Genomic DNA, 18747 nt, shown 5'->3' on the forward strand with positions numbered 1-18747 from the left:
TAAAATCTTTTTTAAAAATTAAAAAATAAAAATTAAAAAATTAAAAATTAAAAAATAACATTTCCTTCTAGGCACTGACACTAAGGAAAATCAAAAATATTAAAATCAACAAATATAGATATGTAGAACATTTTCACATAAAGTTTACTGTATAAGAATATCCCTTTGACAGCGTTGCAAGCAGGAGTGAAAATCCTACAAATCCATTAACTATAACTTTTAAGTTATAGTTATAAGAATTTCTAGCTTTGTATAAGATATAGATGGCCCTCATGAGATCCACCCAAAATAAAGTAGAATACACTACTAATGGAATTTTGATATTTTATTTTTAACTCGTCTCTACACCAAATGTGGGGCTTGAACTTACAGCCCCAAGATCAAGAACTGCATGCTCTACCGACTAAGCCAGCCCAGGCACCCTCACTGTTTACAGAATGATAAATTGCTTTTACCAAGGTTTACAGCAGCAATACAGGATAGGATAAAATGCTAACTTCATTTTAATAAATGAATAGCTAATTTTGAATGTTGATGCTATAATTAATCCTAAAATCAATATCAGACATTTAATTGACATGCTTCCTTCATGAATATAAATTCAAATTCAAAGTATCAATTGTATTTATTATCCTTTGGAAATTTAGGTTATTATCAAAATTTAGTAGTCTGCTTAATTACATTAGGTACTCATATCTGATATACAGCTTTTAATACTATAAAAATAAATGTAAATAAAAACAAATGTAAAACAAACAAGTGAAGCAGTGTAATTAATTACCAGCCCATATAAAATAAAATACCCAGGTATCCCCAAATATTAAGAGTGAGACGCCTAGTTAAAATTTTTGGAGAAGTAATCTAACCCTCTAATAGATTCACTTGGTAGTTATCTGACTATGTAAACTACACTAAAAATATGTTTTTCAGAAACCGCATTTGGATCTTTAGACCATCTCAAATACGCTGCTGAATGTGTTGTACAATACATCTGCAGTGGCTGCTTAGTTAACAATTAGCTGCATTCAAGAAATGAGTATCATCTACTTTTACTAAAACATTTACACAGCATGGAAAAACACCCAGAAACCTTTTAACCACATTCAAGTATTCAAAAAATAATATAAAGGGGTGCCTGGGTGGCTCAGTCAGTTAAGCCGCTGCCTTGAACATCTGCCTTCAGTTCAGGTCATCATCTCAGGGTCTTGGGATCCAGCCCACATCTGGCTTCCCTGCTCAGCGGTAAGTCAACTTCTCCCTCTCTGCCCCTCCTCCCTGCTTCTGCTCTCATTCTCTCAAATAAATAAAATCTTAAAAAAAAAAAAAAACAAGGTATATAAATAAAATGTAGAATTTAACTGTGCAAAGAAAAGTATAGGAAACCTTCAAGCAAAAAGTTATCACATAGACAGACCCAGAGAAAAAACAATTTAGCTCTATTACAATGAATTTCACATCAGTTAGTAAATACGTTTAAAACCATAACATGGGGGGCGCCTGGGTGGCTCAGTGGGTTAAAGCATCTGCCTTCGTTTCAGGTCACGATCCCAGGGTCCTGGAATGGAGCCCTGCATCCGGCTCTCTGCTCAGTGGGAAGCCTGCTTCCCCCTTTCTCTCTGCCTGCTGCTCTGCCTACTTCTGATCTGTCAAATAAATAAATAAAATCTTAAAACAAACAAAAAACCGTAACATGGTCCTTGCTAACAATGTAATCATGGATTTCTAATTTGATTCTGATATTAAAAAGCATGAACTCATTAAGAATTTAACTGAGAAACTGTTTGAGAAACCCAAATTTACAGAGAAAATCAGAAATATAGACACACAAAAGAATGATACTTAGAGAAACATAAATTATTAAAAGTTAGTTTTCCAGAATGATAGAGGAAACAATGAGCTGACTATAGAATCAAAATAATTTAGGGGAATCAAAAGTGCAATCTAACTTCCTTATTGCCCAAAATGGAGTTTTCTATACCCCTCTTCTTAGATTTATTGTATAATTCCTTTGCTAGGCTAATTTTTTAAAATCCCACTTAGGTAGCATACATGTGTATTTTCAAAATTCCATACACAGTATTAAAGAAAAATAGTAACTTTCATTTAGGTCTTACCTGGTACAGTGAGTGAATTTCATAGTACAACGAATATGAATGAGATGTCAGTATGAATACAAAAGCAAGCCTACAAACTGATGTTTCTTTTTGTGTTTTTCTTTTCATGGTCAGTTCCAAACACAGTATAGGGAAAATGGAATGAGTAAGAAAAAAACATCATATTTTATTTCCCCCATTAACACCAAGTCATATTATTCAGAATGTATTTCAAAATACTTAGCCAGATCACCAATCCCATCCACTGCCTTAGTTCAAATGTTCAATAAGAAAATAAGCAAACAACAGAAATCCATTATCAAACTCCATCTATAGAGAACAGCTACATTGCTATATATAATTTATTAACTTAGTAATTTAGTCTCCCAATATTTACCAAGTTTGTGTAAAAATTTCTATTCCCATTGGTTTATAGTGACATTAATATAAATGCATAATTTCAAAGTCAACATTCCTTTCACTATGAACATAAAACTTAGAAAGATACTTGTGGGTTACAGTAAAGTAATGACTGGTTGCTTGGCTAGCACTGTTCAAGGCCAAATACACTGGAAGGCTTAGAATGGCATAAATATATATACACACACTCTCAATACCTACTTCCCACATTTCTGCTATACATCCTTGTTGTATAATATGGCATAAATTATTTCCTCAAACTTGAAAAAAAAATCCAGATGAATACATTTTCATCTTCACTTCAAAATAACCCTTTTAAATGAAAAAGAAGTTCCCATTTGTTAACTCTGTTCAAGAGATGGATTTAAATATTTTCTGCACTACATGTATATTTTTTTTACCCTATCTTAGTGCCTCATTACAACCAGTTTAACAATAAGACCTCCAGTTGTTGAAAATTGCATTCAGTAGATTAAAAGGTTGTAAAATCTGCAGTTGAATCTTTAAGACATGAATCATAACAAAAATGTATGACCATCAACACCTTGGAAGCTATGAATTATTGCCAAAAAAACTCACAAGTGCATAAACATAAACTTTGTGGGGAAGGGATGTAAAATAAATACTACAATATTTTCAATTCTATTTAAATGTTACTTAGATGCTTAGACAGAAGGATTAATACTACCAACAGGAAGAATCAAACTATTTTAAAGACTGCTTTCCAAGTAATTAGGACAATTTCGCAAAACAAAGATAAGCAAGAGCCTATGCCAATACATTTTTCCTGTAGTGTAATTGCTAATATGAGGTATAATCTGTAAGCAATTAATACAAATATAAATAGGTATAAGCCACACTAACTCACAGTCTGGTGAAAAGCTTCTCAGCTACTGTAGTTTGGATAGGGAGTTAAAAGAAATGAGAACGGAAGGACAGGGCAGGTTTCCAGTGGGTATGTCAATTTACATGCCTTATCATTATCATCACCTTGTATTTAACAGTCTACTGTTGCAAAAAGGTAAATCCTTTCCAAGTATGCTGGTCTAGAATATACTTTAGTAGCACAGTAAGATTATTTAAGTATTACTAATACTTCATTTGCATTTATATTTGGATTATACACATAATCTTATGTGTATCAAAAACTATAAACAACTTTAAAACATTTTCATCTCATTTCTGAGAAGTTAACAGTTAAGACTGAACTATGTACTATAGAATTTTCTAGAATATCTAAACTAGGGGTAAAACCAAAAGAAAACTTGACTATTTCTTTAGTAAATGGCTTGTGCGAAACCTCAAGCTCACTCATCTTTTTATAGATGGGTTTATTTGATGAGGATTGTGATCCAATGATTGTTTAGCAGCAATTTTACCAAACTGTAAATTCTTTTATTAACAGGCATTATAAACAGATAATACTAATCTTATTTAAAAACCATGGGTGCCACACTGGTGAATATACAGCTCATGAATAACTTAAAAAGTATTTCCCATTTTAAAAGGCAACACTCAGCATACAAAAACCTATACTAAACAAAGAAGCTATAATATGGATACATGATTGATGTGTCTAAAATGATATATATACAGTACATAATTATTGTTAATTATGTGATCAGTACATTTTTTTTCTATATGATTCCCTTCATGCTTCACTTTCCCCAGAAACTGAATTCTGAACTTCCTCTTCTAAAATTGGTACAATCAGGTTATCCTTGGACATCAAATTATATTTCATCACAAATTTAGTAAACCGGTGACACAAAAATGTTTCGTTCTGTAGAGAGAAAGGAAAAAAAGTAATTTTAGCTTACTATTCAGAACCAAAAAACTAGACATAACATCAACATATACCATTATCATTCTGCTAAAAATGCATCACGATAATTAGTGAAATACTTACTTCATATTCATCAAATATCTGCCGATGGTGAAAATAAGCATGTGAAAATATTCTGTAAATCCTACGGCATACTGATCCTAGTTTTGCTACAGATGATTCCTTTATGCTAACCCTAGAAACAGGAAAGAAATCAGAGTCATAGAGCTGGACAGATCTTACGAAAAAATAGTCTAATCTTCTCAACTCACAAGTGTGGAAACTTAGACCTAGGAGAAAAAAGTGACCAGTGCAAGGTCACAGTGCTAGTAGGTGGCAAGACTAGGACTAGGACCCCTGTTCTTTACTCCTAAGCCAGTGCTGTATCTACCTAACCACAGCAGCCAAGAAATTCAGTATTATAACTTTTGAAACTTTAAAGTTCAATGCAATTAAATCCCTGACAAATCAAAATTTACTAAAACTTAACACTTTGTCCACTAAAGATGATTAAAACCACTAAAGGGAATTGTTTTATTCTATACAACTTGACTTTTTAATAAAAAAATGCCTACAAATTTTGGTATTAAAAAAATGTAAAGGGGCACCTGAGTGGATCACTCGTTAGGCATCTGCCTTTGGCTCAGGTCATGATCCCAGGGTCCTGGGATCGAGCCCCGCATCGGGCTCCCTGCTCATGGGGCTCCCTGCTCGTGGAGCTCCCTGCTCCCTCTTCTCCCTCTCCCACTCCTCCAGCTTGTGTTCCTGCTCTCGCTATCAAATAAATAAAACCTTAAAAAAAAAAAGTAAAAAAAAAATTTAGGGGCACCTGGTTCAGTCATCGGAGTGGGTGACTCCTGATCTCGGGGCTGAGTTTAAGCCCCATGTCAGGTGTAGAGATTACTCAAAAATATAAAATTTTTAAAAATGGGGCACCTGGGTGGATCAGTGGGTTAAGCCTCTGCCTTCGCCTCAGGTCATAATCTCAGGGTCCTGGGATCGAGGCCCGCATTGGGCTCTCTGCTCAGTGGGGAGCTGCTTCCCCCCCATCTCTGCCTGCCTCTCTGCCTACATGTGACCTCTCTCTGTCAAATAAATTAATAAAATCTTAAAAAAAAATTTGTTTTAAATGTACACAGGATACTGAAGCAAAAAACAGTATTTTTAACATATTTTATATGAGCTCTATATTTGGGGGAAAGAACCTCCAAATCTATCCACCTGGTAACAGATATCTTAATTGAATAAAGGCCAGGCAACAAACCTCTCCGATAATAAGCAGCTTCATCCCAGATCTTAAAAACCTACAGGCAAGAAAAGGAATCCTTCAAAAACAAGCAGTCCAACTTAGGAAATTCTGCTCTCTAGGCATACCATGTAAGAGGACGCTAGCTCTAGCACAGAGATTGAAGTAAGTCAGTGTGTAAGTAGCCCAACTCTAAAGTATGAGAGGGGAGAGCCTTGGAGGACACACAGTAGCAGTGACTACTCTTGACTAAACTGACCTATGAGCTTTGGGAGCCAAGTCCTGCGGCTTTTAGTTTAACCACAACCCTAAATTTCAAAATTTGAGTAATTCTGAACTAGTTAAACATATAATAGCATAAAAAAAAAAGTTTTAAAGAATACAACGCAGTAACAGCAACCTAGTTTGTTTTAATAAAAATACCAATCTTCTAAATTAAATCCAAAAAGTTTAACACTAAGTTTAAAAGTTTTATTTACCTGCTAGGAAAATATTTATTGCTATTCAGAAGACATGCAGCACCATCGAGTGTATGTCTAGTATAGTCTATTGCAGGACACTATAAAAGAAAGGACATACATGAGGTCCGTTTATTATACATTTGTCTTATTCCAAAAACCTGAGCATGTTTGAAGAAAATGGTCTCTTAACAATATCAGAATGATTCTAAAATTCAATGTTACAACAAATAAAGTTATACTAAAAAAGTAAACAGGTGAAATTAATTAATGATATATTTTATTTAACTCTAAATAGCCAAAATCATGTCAACATATAATTGATATAAAAATTATTAATGGGCTTCTTTGGGGTATTTAAAAAAATAAGATGTAATTCACGTACCATAAAATTTCTCTTTTAAAACGTGTAACTCTCAAGTTTTCAGTATATTCACAAATTTATGCAACCATCACCAACTACATTCCTGAACATTTTCATCACCCCAAAAAGAAACCCAGTATCAATCAGCAGTCAATTCTCATTCTCTCCTCCCCCTAACTTGAAGCAACAATTAATCTACTTTCTGTCTTCCATGGATTTGTCTATTCTGGGTATTTCCTAACAATGGAATAATATGGGGATGCCTAGGTGGCTCAGTCAGTTACGCCTCAGACTCCTGGTACCAGCTCAGGTCATGGTCTCAGAGTCATGAGATCCAGCCCCACGCTGGGCTCTGCGCTGGCCATGGAGCTTCCCTTAAGAGCCTCCCTCTACCCGCCCTCATCCTTTCAACGCCCCCCTCCCCCACCAACACATTAGCTCTCTCACTCTCTGTCTCAAAAAAAACAGAAAAAGAGTAATATGTGGACTTCTGTGTCACTTAGCATGTTTTCAAGGCTCATCCATAGTGTAGCACTGAGTACTTTTTCTTTTATTCAAAATCTTTTGAGTTTAATGTTTCTAATATATACGAAATGTTATAATCCCTTATAACTTCCTTTTTATGGCCGAATAATATTCCATTGTGTGCATACACTACATTTTGTCTGTTTATGCATCTTCAGTTATTAAAAACTTGGTCGTTTCCATGTCTGGCTTTCATTAACAATGTGACTATACTAGTGTACAAGTTTTGTATGGACATGTGTTCTCATTTCTTTTGGGTATATACCTAAGAGTGGAATTGCTAAGTCATATAGTAACTATGCTTATCTTTTTAAGGGACTTCCAAACTATTTTCCAAAGTGGCTACAGTATTTTACAGTCCTATCAGCAGTATATGAAGGTTCTACTCTCTCGACATCCTAGCCAACACTGGTTATTCTCTTTTATATTTTAATCATTCTAGTAGATTAAGGGTATGCCATTGTGGAGTGTATCTTTTCTTTTTCCATTTAAAAAAATGTGGTGAACTGTATTTCAGATGAGGGCGCCTGGGTGGCTCAGTTGGTTGAGCAACTGCTTCCGCTTGGGTCATGATCCTGGAGTCCTGGGATTGAGTCCCGCATCCGGCTCCCTGCTCTGCAGGAAGTCTGTTTCTCCCTTTTACCCTTCCCCTCTTGTGCTCTTTCTCTCTCTCTCTTATTTTCTCTCTCAAAAAAAAAATCTTTTTTTTTTTTAAAGATTTTATTTAATTTAGACGCAGACAGAGATCACAAGTGGGCAGAGAGGCAGGCAGAGGAGGGGGGCAGGCAAGCCCCCTGCTGAGCAGAGAGCCTGATGCGGGGCTTAATCCCAGGACCCTGAGATCATAACCTGAGCAGAAGGCAGAAGCTTAACCCACTGAGCCATGCAGGTGCCCCTCAAATAAATAAAATCTTTAAAATTTTTTTTAATTTATAAAAATATATTTCAAATGAATTTTGCCATTTCAACTTTTTTAAATGTACAACTCAGTGGCATTAATTACATTCACTATTGTGCAACCATCACTACTATGTGTTTCTGACCAAAAGTTTTTCATCATCCCAAACAGACTCTATAAACCATTAAGCAACAGCATCCCATGCCCACCATCCTTTCTAGATATTTCATCAAAGCGGAATCATACAATATCTGTCCTTTTCTGTATGGTTTACTTCATTCAGCACGATGTCCTCAAAGTTCATCAACATTGTAGCATGTGTCAGAACTTCACTCTCTTTTATGGCTGAATAATACTCTATTCTATACATTCTGTTGATCCATTCTCATCGTGGTTTTGATACTTAATGATGCTGAAGCAACTTTCCATATTTTCTGGCCATTTGTTTACCTTCTTTAAAGAAATGTCTATTTAAATCTTTTGCTCAGTTTTTAATTGGGTAGTCTTTTAACTGCTGAATTGCAATAGTTCTTTATATATCTGAATACCAGACCCTTATCAGAGATACGATTTATAAAAAATATTTTTCCCACTCTTTAGATTGTCTTTTCATTTTCCTCAAAGTGTTGAGGCAAAAAAAAATTTTTTTTTAATTTTGAGAAAATCTGATCTGTATTTTCTTCTTTTATTTGTACTTTTGGTGTCATATCTAAGAAATCAGTGCCTAGTCCACGTGAAGAGTTACACATGTGTTTTTTCCTAAGAGTTTTATAATTCTGATTGTTTTACTTGGCTTTTGATCCATTCTCAGCTAAATTTTGTATAAGGTGTGAGGTAGGTAGGAGTCTAACTTCATTCTTTTGGATGCAGATATCCAATTATCTCTTAATAAGATACATGATCTCGCCTTTTCGTACTCTCTGAAACCGGTATTTCGCTTTACACTTACAGCACATCTCAGATGGGACTACCAACATTAAATGCTCTCACCACATGTGGCTCATGGCTATTATTGTATCCGTATAACTTTAGATCTTTAATTGGTTTCTGAAAAAAATTTTTTTTGGAGTGGGAAGAAAAGTTTTATCTTGTTTCAGCTGCTTCCTTCCTTCCCTCCCCCCTCAATTAATTCTCAGTTAACTCATCCTACTTTGTATCATTTTTAACAGCAAAAAGTTGGCAAAATACAGAAGGTTACCAAAAAACAAAGTTTTATAAATTCGATTTTGCCAAGCATATATGTAAAATGCTACTGCGGTCTGCATGTGACTGAAAGGACTAGCAGATAATAACACATTTATAACCTTTGTCACTTAAATAAGTGTCACTTATCACTGTGTACAGTACAGTTAATTTGCTGCAAGGAGTCTCTTTAATTCTCAAGACATTGAGTAAATCATCACTAGTGCAGAGTACCCTTACTCTTCTACTTCAAAATCCTGCCATTCTTTTAACCCAAAAGAGCAACTTTTTTTTAGCTACTAATTTGCTGTTAGTTGCTATTATTTCCTGCCTGCATAATTATTCCAAGAGTTCAGAAAGTATCCTTCCAAGATTTCCTTTTGTTTGTATTTTTACATGTAAGTCCCTTTCCAGAAAACTATCCCTTGAACATTCTACCATGATCTTCCCTTGACATATGAACAATTCAGTGGAGCTTGTCTTCAGCAAGCAATGTTACAATTTTAAGATGCATTCACAGGACTCAATGCTGATGATCATCCTATCTTACATTTAATATTAATCAAGAAAAAAGTAGATGTGACAATGAGAGTACATATGTCTCACAATCACAAACTGGGTATCTTTTCTACTCTAAAGTGAGAATAACACATCCTTACTATTTGCGAAAATTAAACTCTTCTTGATTCAATTTCTTAATTGCAATTATCATGTAACTCAGTATACTTATTAAGTAGCAATTTCAGTAACTTATCAATAAACTGCTATGTGGGTTTCCCAGATGTAAAATGATACACAATCTTAATACTGCTTCAATTAACTAACACACACACACAAAAAACACCCTGAATAAAATCAGTCAACCAAATAAGCACTATTTGCTTAGACAAGTACAAGATACTCCTTATTTTAGAAAATTTACACTCTCAAATAAAAGAACACCAAATGCTCATTTTGCAACTAGAAAGTCACCTCTTGTCAAGTTCTAGAAGTCTAGCAATAAAATGATCATCTACAGGTCTATAATTCTACAAAACTGGCCTAACCCAAATATTTTCAGTAAGTTTAAGTGTCAAGTAAAAAGTACTACAGATTAAAAGGAAATGCAGATCAAGGGAAATGCAATGCATAAACAAACCGGCTATAATTACTGAGATAACAAAGGAAAATTGAATTATGTGCTATTAGATAATATGAAAGAATTATTTCTAACTAAAAATGTTCTATAAACAGGGGCGCCTGGGTGGCTCAGTGCGTTAAGCCGCTGCCTTCGGCTCAGGTCATGATCTCAGGGTCCTGGGATCGAGTCCCGCATCGGGCTCTCTGCTCAGCAGGGAGCCTGCTTCCCTCTCTCTCTCTCTCTCTCTCTCTCTGCCTGCCTCTCCATCTACTTGTGATTTCTCTCTGTCAAATAAATAAATAAAATCTTTAAAAAAAAAAAAAAAAAAAAAATGTTCTATAAACAATTGCTACTTCCTATATCCTCACCTTGACAAAAACTAAATGAGGAGAAAACAAGAATAACTTTTTCAATGCAGGACCAACTATGTAAGAAGAAAATCATTATGGTTGGTTTCAGATAAAGGGAATATTAGTAAAATGTAGAGCAAAAAATATTGACCTATAAAGTCAGAGAGTCCTAAAGCAACATTTCATTAATAGATTAAGCATCAACTAGTAATCACCAACAGTTACTACTATCAAAAGAAATTATGACTTGGGACGCCTGGGTGGCTCAGTTGGTTAAGCAGCTCCTTTGGCTCAAGTCATGACCCCAGCGTCCTCGGATCAAGTCCCGCATCGGGCTCCTTGCTCAGCAGGGAGCCGGCTTCTCCCTCTGCCTCTGCCTGCCACTCTGTCTGCCTGTGCTCGATCTCTCTTGCTCTGACAAATAAATAAACAAAATCTTAAAAAAAAAAAAAAAAAAAAAAAGAAAAAGAAATTATGACTAGAAAAAAAGAAAAAATTATGACTGAACCAAAAAACTAAACACGTATATGTCATCCATTATACGTCAGATATCAGCATAATATGACAGATGCTATTCTGTGATAGCCAGTAAATCATAAAGTGAGTTCTAACCCATGATATTGCCCAGTTACCAAAAAATTGACACTAATCCTAAGAAATCCTAAAATAGCATGGTGGCAATAAATTTGCAGTGAAGAACTCTAAACCAACTAGCAAAAACAAACAGCAAACTAAACACTAAAAATTTATCTACCACTCTCTTGGAGAGATTAAGGTTACGATGATTTTATCAGTCATTCTATTTCCTAATTTCTCACCTCTTTTGGAGTTTTATGAGCTGCACAAAGAAAAATCCACTGTTCAGTTGCTGTCATCTGAGTACATGTATCTGGATGGCATTCACTCTGTTAGAAAAGAGTTACATTTCTTAATATATAAAGTTTATCATTTGGGTTACTACATTTCCACATAAAATTCTAGAATAATTAGAAATGATGGGTAAGTCCTTGGAAACACCTTAAGTTACAAAAACAGAAAAATCAGAACTTCCAATTATAGCTTTAATTTAAAAAAAATATTACCTGAAGTTTAACAGCAAGTCCATTTAGTTCAAGACAGAATTGCCTAAAAATGCAAATACATAAATGAAAAGTCTTATCCATTCTCCATATTATTTTTAGAATTTCTAATTATAGAAACAAAATCCCATTCATACCATCCTTCCTCTCTCATCACCATTATTAACCACCATTGGAATTTTCATGGCACATTTCTTTTTTTTTTTTTTTTTAAAGATTTTATTTATTTATTTGACAGAGAGAGATCACAAGTAGGCAGAGAGGCAGGCAGAGAGAGAGAGGAGGAAGCAGGCTCCCTGCTGAGCAGAGAGCCCGATGCGGGACTCGATCCCAGGACCCTGAGATCATGACCCGAGCCGAAGGCAGCGGCTTAACCCACTGAGCCACCCAGGCGCCCTCATGGCACATTTCTTAAAAAGACATACATATTAGTAAGTAAAACCCAAAACTAACAACCCTAATAACGTTCAATATCAGAGTACAGTGAGTTGATAGACTTTTACACTGGAAAGTGTGTATTTTTTTCTAAGTCATTCTCTTAAGAAGTGTGTATTTTTTTACACACTTTTAAGTGTGTAAAAACCCTAAGAAGTGTGTATTTTTTTCTAAGTCATTCTCTTAAGAATCTATTCTAATAAAATAATCAAAATTCCATGCAGATAGATGTACAAAGATGTTCAGAGAAAATACACATAAAAAACTGTTTATAAACATTTTTTTGAAATATTCCAAATAATCAGCAATTGCAGAGTAGTAAACTATTAGTATATATATGTTGTATATAAACAAACTGCATATAAACAATAAACTATTGGTATATATATTTTGTATATACACAAACATTCATATAGAAAAAGGACTAGGGGCACCTGGATGGCTCAGTCAGTTAAGGTCCTGCCTTCAGGTCAGGTCATGATTCCGGGGTCCTGGGATATGCCCTGCATCACGCTCCCTGCTCAGCAGAGTCTGCTTCTCTCTCTCCCTTTGCCCCTCCCCATTCCTTGTGCTCACTCTCTCTCATAAATAAATAAATTAAATCTTTAAAATAAAAAAGACTAGATCTTTTATATGCCTATATATTTTACAAGTTTTGTTCTGATTATAAACAACATACTCCTTATAAAAAGTCAAACAAGAACATACAAGGTACAATAAGAAAATCCATAATTCTACTACCTCTTCTCAAAAGTTATTATTTACAACTAACTTTGATTTTCTATGCAGAGTAAAATATACTGGGGTCATATCATACATAATTTTGTAACTTAGTAGACTGCAAGCTTTTTTTCATGATATACTTCTCTTCTAAAACTGCCAAACTAAAAATTATAAAGCCTAGAACAATGCTCAGAACCTCGTGTGTTGTTTTTTTTTTTTTTTTTTTAAAGAATTTATTTATATGATAGACGGAGATCACAAGCAGGCAGAGAGGAGGAAAGAGGCTCCCTGCCGAGCAGAGAGCCTGATGCGGGGCTCAATACCAGGACCCTGGGATCATGACCTGAGCCGAAGCAGAGGCTTTAACCCACTAAGCCACCCAGGTGCCCCTGAACCTAGTGTTTTATACATACACACACACACACACACACACACACACACACACACACACACACACACATTTTTTTTTTTAATTTTATTTATTTATTTGACAGAGAGATCACAAGTAGGCAGAGAGGCGAGGGGGGGCAGGCTCCCCGCTGAGCAGAGTGCCCAATGAGAGGCTTGATCCCAGGACTCTGAGATCACGACCTGAGCTGAAGGCAGAGGCTTACCCCACTGTGATACCCAGACGCCCCCCAAAATATTTTTGAATAAATGACGAATGAAGGAAATTTCATAGCATCAAGATTATCTTTTTTTTTAAACCATTTTAAAGATTGTATTTATTTAACAAAGAGAGACATAGCAAGAGAGGGAACACAAGCAGGGGGAGTGGGAGAGGGAGAAGCAGGCTTCCCGCTGAGCAGGGAGCCCAATGTGGGGCTCAATTCCAGGACCCAAGGATCATGACTGGAGCCAAAGGCAAACACTCAACCAACTGAGCCACCCAGTCACCCCCAAGATGATCACTTTTATATGAAATGTCATTTTTATATCATTGTATATGAAAAGACAATCATTTATATTATAAAGCTAACTTAATTTATTGCTGTCAAACTACTGAACGCACTACCTCTTAAAAATTTACCAATCACTATGTTTCCCCTACAAATGAGAACAATGTGATTCCCTAAAAATACAAAGCTAAACCTACAAAAGTAAAAAACAAGACAGTCCCAAAGGGCAAAACAAAACCCTGCCCACATATGAAAGAAAAACTAAAGTTTATGATAACAGAAGAAACCAAATACCCAAATTTTCACTTGTCTGTAAATGTATTTCCTTTGAGATTCCTAACAATAATGCTGTTTTTAAATCACAAAAATACTACTACTTCTGAATCAGCACATCACCCTCTACTCCCCCATATATATAGCTTGCATGTTTCAGGTTTTCGAGTTGTTTTCCACTCAGTAATAAAGACAGGTGGTGAAAAATAAGTTTCTCATCTAGTTTAGCTCACTTAGGGCCAACAGCAAAATTAAGCTACCGATCTGGCAGTGTTATGAGTACAATCTGTGGCACATAGTGCAAATTTAACAGCTTCAAGTTTATTCAATATAGGGCTAACAGATACAGTTGTGCCGCTGAACAGACAAGCCAGAGCTGAAATCCAGCCTACACTATAAACTCTAAACCATGCATCCTGGCATGGGATTGTATCCACTCAGAAGGGGCATCTCTTCCTATTATAAATATTCCATATGGGCTAGTGAGAGATTTGAATGAAGTCTCATTAACAACATAATTATCAACTATATTAACCAATAAAAAAGAGCAAGTATTAAGCCTCAAATCAACTACATCAAGCATATGAAAAAAACAAAAAGTTACTTCTGAAACTCTTCTTGGTGAACTATAAAGATGTATAGACTATGATGAAGACACAAAAGAATATATTTGTGATGGATAATACATAAATACAAAACCAAAATAAACTGGATAATATTCAACGGGGAAAAAAAGTAAAAATAACAGCACCAGAACAGAACAGGAAAAAGATATTATAAATGTGCAATATAAAATATTACATATTTTATAGTCTAAGTTAAATTGGGAGGAAGAGCTGTTCTTAGATCTGAAATTAAGATCTTGTATACTAAAATCAGTCCTAACGCATGTGACTCTCGAACTCAGGGTTTCAAGCCCCATGTTGGGTATGGAGCCCTATAATAAATCAATCAATATAAATTTATGAACTCTAAAATCAGCCTTCACTTCTGTGGAATTACACTTGTAGTGGAAAAAACATCCTCATTTATTTTCATCATTAATCCCAACAGGTAAGTAGGTCGTTATTTTCAAAGCTGGATTAAAGTAAGGCAGAGAATATGCACTGAAGTGCTACCTTGATTTATAAGAGCGGGAAAATATCTACATGTTCATACTTTCAATTATCATGCATTAAGATGTGGTTTTAAAAAACTGGATCAGGAAAAATGAACTATTGGGACTTCATCAAGATCAAAACCTTCTGCACAGCAATGGAAACAGTCAACAAAACCAAAGACAACTGACAGAATGGGATAAGATATTTGGAAACGACATATCAGATAAAGGACTAGTATCCAAAATCTATAAAGAACTTATCAAACTCAACATCCAAAGAACAAATAATCCAATCAAGAAATGGGCAGAGGACATGAGCACACATTTCTGCCAAGAAGACATCCAGATGGCCACGAGACACATGAAAAAGTGCTCCACATCACTTGGCATCAGGAAAATACAAATCAAAACTACCATGAGATACCACCTCACACCAGTCAGAATGGCTAAAATTAACAAGTCAGGAACCGACAGATGCTGGCGAGGATGTGGAGAAAGGGCAACCCTCCTACACTGTTGGTGGGAATGCAAGCTGGTGCAGCCACTCTGGAAAACACCATGGAGGTTCCTCAAAAAGTTGAAAACAGAGCTACCCTATGACCCAGCAACCGCACTACTGGGTATTTACCCTAAAGATACAAATGTAGTGATCCGAAGGGGCACGTGCACCCAAATGTTTATAGCAGTGATGTCCACAATAGCCAAACTATGGAAAGAACCCAGATGTCCATCAACAGATGAATGGATAAAGATGTGGTATATATGTACAATGGAATACTACGCAGCCATCAAAAGAAATGAAATCTTGGGGCGCCTGGGTGGCTCAGTTGGTTAAGCAGCTGCCTTCGGCTCAGGTCATGATCCCAGCGTCCTGGGATCGAGTCCCACATCAGGCTCCTTGCTCAGCAGGGAGCCTGCTTCTCCCTCTGCTTCTGCCTGCCATTCTGTCTGCCTGTGCTCACTCGCTCTCCCTCTCTCTCTCTGATAAATAAATAAAATCTTAAAAAAAAAAAAAAAAAAAAGAAATGAAATCTTGCCATTTGCAACAATGTGGATGGAACTAGAGGGTATTAAGCTGAGTGAAATAAGTCAGAGAAAGACAATTATCATATGATCTCCCTGATATGCGCAATTCTAGAGGCAACATAGGGGGTCTGGGGTAGGGAAGAAAAAATGAAACAAAATGGCATCGGGAGGGAGACAAACCATAAAAGACTCTTGATCTCACAAAAGAAACTTGAGGACTGCCCGGGGGAGCAGGGTAGGGAGAGGGTAGTTGGGTTATGGACCCTTGGGAGGGTATGTGCTACGGTGAGTGCTGTGAAGTGTGTAAGCCTGACGATTCACAGACCTGTACCCTGGGGCTAATAATACATTGTATGTTAATTTAAAAAATTAAAAAATAAATTGGGTTGCGGTGACTGGCCGGTTCAGTCAGTAAAGCATGCAACCATTAATCTTGGGGTTGTGGGTTTGAGCCCCATGTTGTGTGCAGAGACTACCTAAAAATAAACTCTTAAACAAAACAAAACTAGATCAAGTAGTCAAGTGATTTGTCCAAAAAACTGGAAACTGGTGGAATACAAAGAAGTCTTAGCAATCTGATATTGCTTTACTATTATGATAAGACATTATGTCTTAGCAATGTCTAGCAAGAAATGTGATCTAATTTATTTATGGAAAGTCCTATTTCTACTCCACATATTATGTAAAAATGAACTCAAAATGTAACAAACCCTGATGAACATATATTTCATGCTACATTCCTTATATTTTACCAATCAACTCATCTCAGCTCCCATTTACAGTGGCAAGTTTGTAACTTCCGGAAACAACTTTGTAACTTTAGCATTTAGCTGTTTTTAAAGTTAACTCTAGTTAACTAGTCATTCACTAGTCATCAATTTGCTCATTCAAAGGGTATCATGAAAAAGTGCCCAAGCTCCTTACCTCAGAATTACAATTAAGTTTTTAAAGATTCATTTATTTGAGAGAAGAGAGTAACCACATGCGTACACATATGCTTGCAAGCCAGGGGGAGGGGCAGAGATAGAAAGAGAATCTCCAGCAGACCACCTGCTGGATGTGGAACCTGACAGGGGACTCAATCTCATGACCCTGACTGAGATCATGACTTGAGCTGAAATCAAGAGTCAAACACTTAATCTACTGAACCACCCAGGTGCCCCCAGAATTACAATTAATCTTTATTTATCACATGGAAGACTAGAAGTTCACAGTAGGCAATTCATCAGATACCAAGCCTAGACTAGGGCCTTCTTATGATCCTCTATAGAAAAATAAAGTTTGGGGTGCGCTGTGGCTCAGTGGGTTAAGCCTCTGCCTTCAGCTCAGGTCATGATCTCAGGGTCCAAGGATTGAGCCCCGCATCGGGGTCTCTGTTCAGCAGGGAGCCTGCTTCCTCCTCTCTCTCTCTGCCTGCCTCTCTGCCTACTTGTGATCTCTCTCTCTCTCAATCTGTCAAACAAATATATAAAATTTTTTTAAAAATCTTTAAAAAGAAAAATAAAGTCTATCTTGAGTGGATAAATTGAAATAATGCATTTGTGGTTAAGAAAAACTGTGTAGGGGCACGTGGCTGGCTCAGTACATAGAGCATGCAACTCTTGATCTTAGGGTTGTGGGTTCAAGTCCCACTTTGAGAGGTAAGATGTAGAGAGATAAGAAGAAAAAAAGATAAGGAAAGAGGGAACCGCGCCCCCCGCCCCCTGTGGGAGGAGAGAGAGAGAGAAAGAATGAAAGAACAAAAAGCTGTGTAAATAGAAAATAATGCCCATATTCATAAATGAAGAAAAAATTCAGTAAATAACAAAGATGAAAACTTTGTAACACTGAAAACAAAGGCTTTAAAATCTGGCTTTTTAAAGTCTGCGATTGCATAAAGATTTTATTTATAATTCATAATCATCAACATTAAAGGTTTTTTTACAAGAGGAAGTACTGCTACTATTTTGATACATCATAAAAATTTACCTTAAATGTTCATATTTCCATACACCTTCATCTTGGCCTTCAGGTGGTTCAAGTATTTTGTCAATATTGGAACAGTCTGCTCTTATGTTTTGTTGAATATACTATAAACAAAAAAAGTTCTCAGAGTTAATTAAGATATTATACTTCATGATAAATCTTACGTTAAATATATTTAATTTTTGAAGACATGACTGCTCTTACGTTCCAACTTTTTTGGGTTATACATAAAACAGAAACCAAGTACAAAATCAGAATCACTAATTCAGAAGAAAGGAGGTAATCCTTACCTATGCTTTCTCCAATTCAACTTCTTTGAGGTAAGATCTACCATATAAATGCAGATACGGTACTTACCAGGACTGGATATGAGATCAAAACTGTAAACTACAATCTTCCCAAGAACATAAAATGTAGACGATATAACTATGGAATATAGTATAGGATTCCACTAATATCAATGATCTAGAATAGGCAAATCTAGGAAGACCAAAACAGTAGTTGTTTAGGACTGGGGAGAGAAGAGGAGACCAAGGCGAACAGAGAAAACTGCAAATGTAAATGAAATTTCTTTCAAGGGGGAATGGAGATCTTCTAAAATCAGACTGTTGGGATTGTGTACAACCTTGTGAATAGACTAAAAACCATGTATATATATTTTAAATGAGTGATTTCTATGGTATGTGGTATCCCATAAAGTTATTTTCAAAAAATGTCCAGCAGAAAAAATAAGTTAAAAGAAAAAAAGGCATGGACATTCACTTTTA

General features: G+C 35.8%; 1 protein-coding gene across 2 annotated transcripts in view; it reads right to left on the reverse strand.

The window, feature by feature from the left end:
• Positions 1-2256: 2256 nt before the first annotated feature.
• The window catches only part of HSPE1 (heat shock protein family E (Hsp10) member 1), a 43186-nt gene continuing 26695 nt past the window's right edge, over positions 2257-18747 (reverse strand). For both annotated transcript variants that reach the window (XM_059168509.1, XM_059168506.1), the window contains 6 exons: positions 17984-18084; positions 11564-11606; positions 11300-11386; positions 6064-6143; positions 4423-4534; positions 2257-4296 (listed from right to left, as the gene is read on the reverse strand). In XM_059168509.1, the coding sequence (XP_059024492.1) occupies positions 4165-4296; positions 4423-4534; positions 6064-6143; positions 11300-11386; positions 11564-11606; positions 17984-18084 (555 nt within the window). In that variant the 3' untranslated portion in view covers positions 2257-4164. The remainder of the gene's footprint in view (positions 4297-4422; positions 4535-6063; positions 6144-11299; positions 11387-11563; positions 11607-17983; positions 18085-18747) is intronic.

Source organism: Mustela lutreola, chromosome 3 (assembly GCF_030435805.1).
Source record: "Mustela lutreola isolate mMusLut2 chromosome 3, mMusLut2.pri, whole genome shotgun sequence".
Lineage (NCBI taxonomy): Eukaryota > Metazoa > Chordata > Mammalia > Carnivora > Mustelidae > Mustela > Mustela lutreola.